Source organism: Panthera leo, chromosome B2 (genome assembly GCF_018350215.1).
Source record: "Panthera leo isolate Ple1 chromosome B2, P.leo_Ple1_pat1.1, whole genome shotgun sequence".
In the NCBI taxonomy this organism is placed as follows: Eukaryota; Metazoa; Chordata; class Mammalia; order Carnivora; family Felidae; genus Panthera; species Panthera leo.
This window is the reverse complement of record NC_056683.1, coordinates 11096806-11105797: the sequence shown is the minus strand read 5'-3', so window position 1 is coordinate 11105797 and position 8992 is coordinate 11096806. Positions and strand designations below refer to the sequence as shown.

General features: G+C 44.4%; 1 protein-coding gene across 10 annotated transcripts in view; it reads left to right on the top strand.

The window, feature by feature from the left end:
* The first annotated feature begins 173 nt into the window (after positions 1-173).
* KDM1B (lysine demethylase 1B) overlaps positions 174-8992 on the top strand; it is a 68102-nt gene continuing 59283 nt past the window's right edge. For 6 of the 10 annotated variants that reach the window (XR_006202424.1, XR_006202425.1, XM_042937804.1 and 3 more), the window contains exons 1-6: positions 174-279; positions 598-950; positions 3775-3874; positions 5115-5242; positions 6270-6359; positions 6926-7037. Coding sequence is in view for 8 of the 10 variants with exons in the window: in XM_042937804.1 (XP_042793738.1) it covers positions 3788-3874; positions 5115-5242; positions 6270-6359; positions 6926-7037 (417 nt within the window). In the remaining 2 variants the exon portion in view is untranslated. The remainder of the gene's footprint in view (positions 280-597; positions 951-3774; positions 3875-5114; positions 5243-6269; positions 6360-6925; positions 7038-8992) is intronic. The other 4 variants (XM_042937801.1, XM_042937800.1, XM_042937799.1 and 1 more) reach the window with 4 other exon arrangements.

Here is an 8992-nt window from a genome sequence, read left to right as displayed (position 1 = left end):
CCCGCCCCAGGCGCCCCGGCTTGCGCAGCGGCGGAAATGGCCAGGGCGGGGCCAGCACCGCGGCAAAGGCGAAGGCGGGGACCCTACTCCTCCCTGGTCCCGCCGGCTCCTCCCACTCCGGGTCACGCCGTGACAGGGGCGGAAGCGGCGGCGGCGGCGGCGGCCGAGCGGGGGCTGCGGCTCGCGGCGCGGATCGTGCTGTCCTGTGCGCGCAGCGCGCGGCTCCGGAGAGGCGCCGGCAGCCCGGGCCGGCGTGCGGCGTCTCGCCTGCGCTCCCAGGTGTGGGGCACGCGGCTCCGGGGGCGGGCGCGGGGGCGGCGGCGGATTTCGGGTGACAGCTCCGCACAAAGCGTTTTGGCTGGGGTGCAAGCTGCCTTTCTCCCCTCGTGCAGCGCCCCTCGCCCCGGTGGGAGGTGGACGGGTGCGCCGGGGGCTGCCGGCGCCCTCCCCGGATTGGAAAGGGCGTGCGGGGTCCGAGGACGGGGTGGGGGGGGGGGGATTCCCGGGCTGGAGTGTTGCAGCGACCGGGTTCCCGGATCCGTCGCGGGGTTGAGGGTCTCACCTAATCCCCCCCTACAACGCTTCCTTTCTGTGCAGCGGTGCCTTCTCCCCCCCGACTCCTTGCACCTTTCCGGCGCAAAGGTGAGCCCCGGAGGCTGTTGCTTCTCCGACTTTGGAGAAGAGACGAGAAAGCTTTTCGGAAAGCGAGGCGGCTGCAGCTGGCGCCGGGAACGTTGGGGGTCTCTCCTGGGGACTGTCAGAGCCCTGTCACCTGGGGAGCGTCTGCCGCCGGCGGCGAGCCCACACTCCGGGGGTAGGAACTCCCTGGCTCGTCCTTCCCAGCCGAGGTGTGGCGGCGGGGCGCCCTCACAGCCCTGCAGGTGTTGCAGGAATCTTCCCGGCGCAGCCACCACGCGTTCAGACACGAGCGGCATTGCCAGGTTGCTGGGGTAACTGCTCCGGGCCCGGGGACACGGTGGGGGCGGCCGGGGTTGGGGTAGCTGTTAGTCAACAGCCTGGCAGCTGGCAGGTGAAAGAGGAAGGAAGAGAGGCAGGCCCAGCTGTAGAAAGTTAGGGTTCCGTACTGTGGAATCTAGCCAGCTGGAGGCCCAGCCCTCCCCGGGGTGGGGTGCGGGAGTCCCCAGACCACTCCATTTGGGGAGCTCCGTCACTCCACAGGTATGCACACGACCCAGGGCTTCTGCGTTTTGTTTGGTGGCTTTAAAAAAAAAACAAAAACCAAAACTCTATTGTAGTGGAAGAAAGGGGGCGGGAAGAAGGTATCTTCAGGAGGTACACGAGAAAATGACTACCAGTAATTAAATGGTCTTTCAGGCGGTGAAAGTAGTCCCTAAAGCATTCAGGCAACTGGACTGGATCCATATTTCGGAAAATTTGATTGGCGTGGGTGCAGTAAGGTGCTAGGCCTACCTTGTTTTAAATGACCCTGAGGGCAGTTCTTGTTTCTGTTGCCTCTGAAGAAGTTTCTGGTAGTTTATCTTATTTTTAGAAATTGTGCTGATGCCGCTGTAAATTTTTATTTCAATCAAAAGTCTTTTGGATTCAGATTTTTGTGAATCCTGTGGGTTTTTTTTTTTTTTAAATATTCAATAGACTACTTCAGAAAAAAACCTTGGGAATTATTAAAATAGAAATCTAGACACTGATAGATATATCCATTTATTTATCCCCGCAAAAGCCCCTCACTTTTTTCATCCTTTTGTCATGTTAAAAGAAAACCAAAGCAATAAATTTAAATTTAGAAATATATGCTTATGTAATTATATTAAACATGAAACAAATTGATAAAGTTACATGTGTTTATCAGTTTGAAAAACCAGGTGAGAGCACTTTCAGCGTACTAATTCGTTAGCACTTGCGATCAGTGTTTCTAACATTATATTTAAAGCACAAAAGCTGTAGCCTTTCCAACTTAAAAAATTTTCCCTTCATCTTAAGCCTCAAGAATCCAGTAACAGTGAAGACACAGAGCTGACCATGTCAGAAAAGGACGAGGGTGTATCACTGTTAATTCTGTGATTCAAGTTGAAAATGTAGTAACACTAAAAAATCATCACTTATGTTTTTTTCTCGACAACAGACTTAACAATGGCTTTTATAGCCAGTGTTTTCATTTCCTTTTAACCATTTCTTGAATTGTATAATTTTTCATTGCAACTAAATACATATTTTCCAGTACACAGTTGGATTAAAATGTTTGTTGAAGTTTCCAGAAACTATACTTACTTTGGAGAATGCTGGTATTTCTAGGTGATAGAGCCAAATGCTGCATGGAACTAGGCTGATGATACTGATGTTCCTAAACCCGACATTAGACTCCAATATTTTTGCTGTAATCCTTACATGTTCCATACGTTTATATATTCTATGTACATATTTACAAGTGCTTTATCTGTGGCTTTTTTTATGAATAACATAGGATGTACGTATTACATAAAGAGATTTATTAGCGTAGACAGCCTTTTGAAAATATAAACGTGATCCAGAAAGCTTTTGGGTATAAGAATTACAGGTAGACAGTAGTTCTTCTAACATTATTAGGGCGTTATCCAGTGGTATAACGAGTGGTGTAGAACCAAAAGGCAACTTATTTGATGCTTAACTGTAATGCATTTCAGAATATGTATAGAGATTATGTGTTCATAACTAATGGTTTTGAGAAAGTGAAGACCGAGTCAGAGGAAAGTCATCTGTAACACTGACGTCAAGATTCCTGAGAGTTGGTGTTGTCACACATGATGTTAGTAATCTGTGAAAAATGCTCTTATGAATGTTAGTATAATTCACGGATACAAAACAGTAGGATCACAAGGCCCTCAAAGCTTTTATCCAAGATGAAGATTATGTTTGAGGAATTTGTATCTTATGATAACACTTTTCCACTTTCAAATTTCTTACCCATAGATATGTCCTATTTTTCATACTATTATTGTGTGTGTGTGTGTGTGTGTGTGTAGTAATATGATGGATCAGGGAAGGAATTGTGTGTTAATTGTAGAATATGTTATTGAGTACTTTAAGCATTTTTCATTATTTAATTTAATTAAAAATACTAATTTGATAATTCTTAATCTTTCATGATGACTATGCATTGTTTTTCTTAGAGACTTTTGTTCTTAGTGCTTGTTTAACCATGCTAGTTATTAGACTAGTTTGAGAGCTCATAAATTTTTCTAGTAGAAGATACCAGTGACTGTTTAACCCAGATTCCTAAATGCAGTAATGACTGGACAGCGTGCCTGAGATTTTACTGAGAGGGAACCAATGAGTTTTCTTTGTGAAGTAGAAGATCAAAATTCAGGAATTACTAAGAAGATATATAGTAAGGGAGAGAGGAATGGAACAGACAAAATTCAGGTGGTTTTACTCACTGAATTTTACAAACAGTAGTGTAATTGGTTTATTGGTCATTGGTGTGTTTCTTATTTTTATACTTTGAAATGTATATGTTAGTAACGGACAACATTTATCGAGTACAGTACTTACAATATGCCAGGTCAGGTGCTTTAATAGATTATCTTAACTGCTCGCATCACTTCTGTGGGGTACACTCTTGCTGTGCCCATTTTATATACGGGAACACCGAGGCTAGGTCTTAGATTAAGTAGTTTGAAAGCAGTGGCTTCACACCAGGGCAGTCTAACTGCGGAGCGTATTCTCTTACCTAGTAAACTGGATAATAAATTTGCTCCGGAGGCTCAAAAGCGTTACTATTTACTCATTTAATTTTTTTTTTTTTTTTTTTTTTTGAAGATTTTCTGAAACAATGGCGACCCCTCGGAGGAGGACAAAGAAAAAGGCATCTTTTGATCATTCTCCAGATAGCCTGCCTTTGAGGAGCTCCGGTAGGCAGGTACCGCTCATTTGTTCACTCAGTGCACCTGTTTGGTTGTAAGTACTCTCCACACCCGGCGTGGGGCTTAAAGTCACAGCTGCACGCTCCGCCAACTGAGCCATCCTGGCACCCCACGATGCACCTGTTTTGAGCACACGAGATTGTGACGATTTGGGCTGAAGTATTAGAGAGGAAAAGATGTCTTTTCAGTCCTCAAGGAACTTGAAGCCTAGTGGAGAAATTCCCCTCGGAACGATCACAGCACAGTGTGATAAAGGGCTAGCGTGTAGAAAAACGGTACATCTGGCGGAGGAACTGCAAAGACAAAGGGGTAGAGTGTGAATCAGCATGGGCTGTTCAGAGAATCGCAGCTGTGTGGTTGCTCCCAGGATATGAGCTGCGGCCAGATCATGCTTGGCGTGGTGTCGTTCACAGGAACTTGGACTTCAGCTTGGAGCTGGTTGGGTGCCGTTGGCGGGTTCCTTGCAGCCATCTCTTTTCTACGGTTTTGTTTTGTCTTTAAAGAAAAATATTGAATGATGCAATTCTTTTTCTAAAATTACTCAATTTTGGGGGGCTGGCTCAATTGGAAGAGCATGTGACTGTTGATCTCGGGGTTGTGAGTTCGAGCCCTATGTTAGGTGTACAGATTACTTAAATACAAAAACTTAAAAAAGATAATACAATTATTCAATTTTTTTTTTATTGGCAGTGCTGAGGGTATATACCTGCTCTAATTAAAGAAAGCCTGAGAGTGGCTTTTATTTTGACCAGTACAGCTTTTCCTGAGAAAGGCTCACGTGTTTTATTTATTGTCTTATTTTCTTAAAATATTTATTTATTTTGAGAAAGAAAAAAAGAGAGCAGGGGAGGGGCAGATAGAGGGAGAGTGAGAATCCCAAGCAGGCTCTGCCCAACACAGGGCTCGATCTCATGAACCTCAAGATCATGACCTGAGCCCAAATCAAGAGTCGGCCACTTAACCCACTGAGCCACCCAGGTGCTCCGGCTCGAGTGTGTTTTAGTTTTCTCCTCAGAGACCTGTCGTTCAAGTGCTTCTTGTGTATTTCTAGCCTGTCCGTGAATTACTTGCACTCTGCTGTCTCAGGGAAGTTGCTGTCTTATCAGCCCTTCCCCTGCTGCCAGGACGTTGTTGATTTTCATAAGGTGGAAGTTATTTCAGTAGTAAAAGCCTTCTACCTCCTTCACTCCTCGCCCTTCTGGGGAAATTGTAACCTCACAGCTGGTTCTTCTTCAGGCCAAGAAGAAAGCAACAGAGACAACAGACGAGGATGAAGACGGCAGTTCAGAGAAGAAATACAGGAGATGTGAAAAGTCAGGCTGCACAGTAGCGTGTCCCGTGTGCTTTGCAAGTGCTTCTGAAAGGTCGGTGTGGATGGGGTGTGTCAGCCTCCCATTCCTGCTCAGGAGAGCATTCTTGGTGGGAACATCATCTTCCAAGATGGTTTTCCTAAAGATAGAGATAGGTAGCATAAGTCCTTTAAGAATAGAGACAGTCCCCCTGTATGCTTCCTCTGCTCGACCTAGATGTAGAAGCTCTACGCAGTGGCCAGTGTCCTCGGGTCCCATGCACCATGGCCGTATTGCTCCTGGGGGTTGAGGGTGGGGTGGGGACACTGGAGGGCAGACCATGGGCTCCCCTGGGAGCCCAGCACATGGATACTTTCCCTGTGCTTCCTCTCCTCCTCAGATAACCTGTCTCCTCTTCCAGCGGACATATACGGGTCTCACTGAAACCATGAAGCCACCAGCACTCTTGCCATTTTTATTGGGATGACCCAAGCGTGACCTTTTACTTCCAGAGAAGAGTCTTCAGATAAGGCTTCAGATTCCATAAAACCTGGCAAACAAATCCCCATTTTTATTTTCTAGTCACACAGAGGTGCTGGTGTTCGCGTTCACTGCAGCATTGTATTTCATTCTTTGGCGACATTATTGGCTGTTTGACAGGTTACGTTTGCCAGATACGTTTGCTTGATGGTCAGATTCCAGCTGGCCGGATTTGTTCACTACTCAGTATTGGGGCCATATGTTATTGCCAGAGACTGCACTTGTCTCCTTCATACACGTGAAGCTTGCAGGAAGCGCAGTGACACCCCTTGTATCATGTCATAAAACTCTATCATTGCTCCGGGGAGTCTTGGTAAAACTTCGAAGCCCCGGGTCCTTCTGGGGTCTGGGTTAGGTAACTGTGAATCTGAGCCCCTATGCCCTCACCGTGTATCATGGATGAAACATCCTTTCAGTTTCCCCTGTCATCAACTCTTGGTTGTTAGGATTCTAAGTGGAGATCGCACAAAATGGGCTTGTAGAATGTGCTTAATACACGTGTTTAAAAAGGGAGAAGAAATGCTTACTCATCACCAAAGCTGCGCGTCTTTGCTATTTTCAGATGTGCCAAAAATGGTTACACGTCCCGATGGTATCACCTCTCCTGTGGGGAACATTTCTGTAATGAATGCTTTGACCATTACTACAGAAGGTTTGTTCACTAATTGTTGGAGGTTTCCATGGTGGAGGGCACGGTGGTGGGAGTGGTGGGGGAGGCGGAAGGGGTCAGGCAGTTAAGACGGAGCCCACAGGCTTACTGAGTTACTCCCCCATTCCAACCATGCCAACTACAGCCGTGCCAGAATTTCGATGCAGTAGTTTGCTGTGTGCGTGCTTATGTGCGTGCACACTCAGGGCTCAGAAAGTATCTGCTGTGAGATAGTCATTGTTTTCACTCTGCAAGTTGTGAAAAATGTGGGCACTGCTTTGCTATTCTGTGACCGGGCATGGGTGCAGAGATTTTGGGGAGGATGCTGACGACTACAAGGTGCTGGACCTTGTGCTGAAGAAGTCATCCCTTCTTAATAGTTTTCGATACTAAACTGGAAGGACCTCACCCTTCCCGACAGCCTGTTTGAAGGGCACCAAGGTAACTTTCCCCCTTCTTAATGACAGGGCTAGTTAAATCCTTTACGTAAGACTTCCTAACCTGCTTCCTGTTTTTGAAAACCTGGTGAACTTCTAGCTTGATATATTTATTTTTATTTATTTTTTCAGCCATAAGGATGGATATGACAAATATACTACCTGGAAAAAAATATGGACTAGCAACGGGAAAACCGAACCTAGCCCCAAAGCTTTCATGGCAGACCAGCAGCTCCCGTACTGGGTAAAAAAAAATATAATGCTTTATTGTGCTGGAAAACGTTTGTGGAGCCAAAGGCAAGAATGGATGAAAATACTGATTTTTTAGGAAATCTTTCTATTATTACACTTACTCTTCTTTCTGTGTCTTAAAGCGTATCACCTTTTTTGTTTTTGTAGAAAACTTAGATAATTCACTTACTATAAAGAAGAAACTAAACTAAAACTGCCACCAGTTGATACACATCTCTCAAATCTTTTTTTTCTGTTCATATTTTTATGTGTATGTTGAAGCACAGTTGCCTACTTTTATACACAAATCCTAATTAGGTTAAAAATCATACTTTGTGTATAATTTTTTGTAGTATTTAGTTTATTAACTTTATATTACTTTTCCATGTAGCCATGCTTGAAGATATATTTTAATGATTGTGTATATTATTAAGTAAATACACCATCATTTAATAAATGGCTAATTTTTAAAATATAGGTAACTCTGAGTTTCTCTTGTACACTTAAGATTTATTAATTACTTTTTTACGTTTATTTATTTATTTTGAGAGAGAGGGAGAGAGAGAGAATCCCAAGCAGGCTCTGTCAGCACAGAGCCTGATGTGGGGCTCCAACCCACGAGCCATGAGATGATGAGCTGGACGCTCAACTGACTCAGCCACCCAGGCGCCCCTAAAAGTTTTTTTATTGATGCAAAGCTCACATAACAAACTTAACTATTCTTTCGTTAAGTTTTATTTAAGTAACCTCTATACCCAACATGCGGCTCAAACTCACAACGCTGGAACCGGGAGTCGCATGCTGTTCCACTGAGCCAAGCAGGCGTCCCTAAACTATTTTAAAGTGCACAGTGTAGAGGCATCTATTACACTGACAGTGCTGTGCAACCAAATACTAATTGCAAAGCCTCTTCATCGTTCACAGAAGAAACCTGTGCCCATCAAGCAGTCCCCTTCCATTTCCGCTCCCGCAGCTCCTGACAGCCCCTGATCTTTATGGATTACCTCTTTAGGATGTTTTACGTAAAGGAATCATGCAGCACGTGACCTTTCGTGACTGGCTTCTTTCTCAGAGCATAACGTTTTTGAGGTTTACCTATGTTGTACTTCATTCCTTTTCATGGGTGATGTTCCATAGTGTGGGGTGGTCAGATTCTATTTATCCGTTTATCTGATGACATTTGGGTTGTTGTCACCTTTTCGTTATTGCAAGTAGTTGCTGCTGTGGACATTTGTGTGTGAATATTTGAATTACCTGCTTTCAGTTCTGTTTGGTACATATATACCTTGGAATAAAATTGCTGGGTCATATGGTAATTCTATGTTTTACTCTTTGAGGGACTTGTAGACTCTTCTCCGTAGCAGATTGCTGTACTGTCTTCGTTCCCAGCGGTAGTGCATGAGGCTTCAGATTTCACCATATCCTCACTAACTCTCGTTTCCCATTAATTTGGTTCTACGTATCGTAGTGGGTGTGAGTGACAGATACCCCTCGCGGGGTGTCTTGCTGTGGTTTTGATTTCTGTAACGACTAATGCATTTTTTGTGTGTGTGCTTGTTGGTCATTTATTTATCATCTTTGGAGAAATAACTGTAAGTCTTGTGTCCATTTTGAAATATTATTGATTCCCTATGCTGTACATTTCGTTTCTGTGACTTAACTAATAATTGGAAGTTTGTAGGTCTTACCTACAATAGGTCTTCACCTATTTCGCCCATCCCTCTATCCACCTCCCTCTGGCGACCAGCAGTTCTCTGTATTTGAATCTCTTTTTGTTGTTGTTGTGATTCATTTATTTTTTAGGTTCCATGTATAAGCAAGATCATACGGTGTTTGTCTTTCTCTGACTTATTTCACTTAGCACAACACTGAGTTCATCCATGTTGTTACAAATAGCAGAGACTCATTGTTTTCTGTGGCTGTGTTCTATTGTGTATATATATCCCACATCATCATCTTTTTTATTTT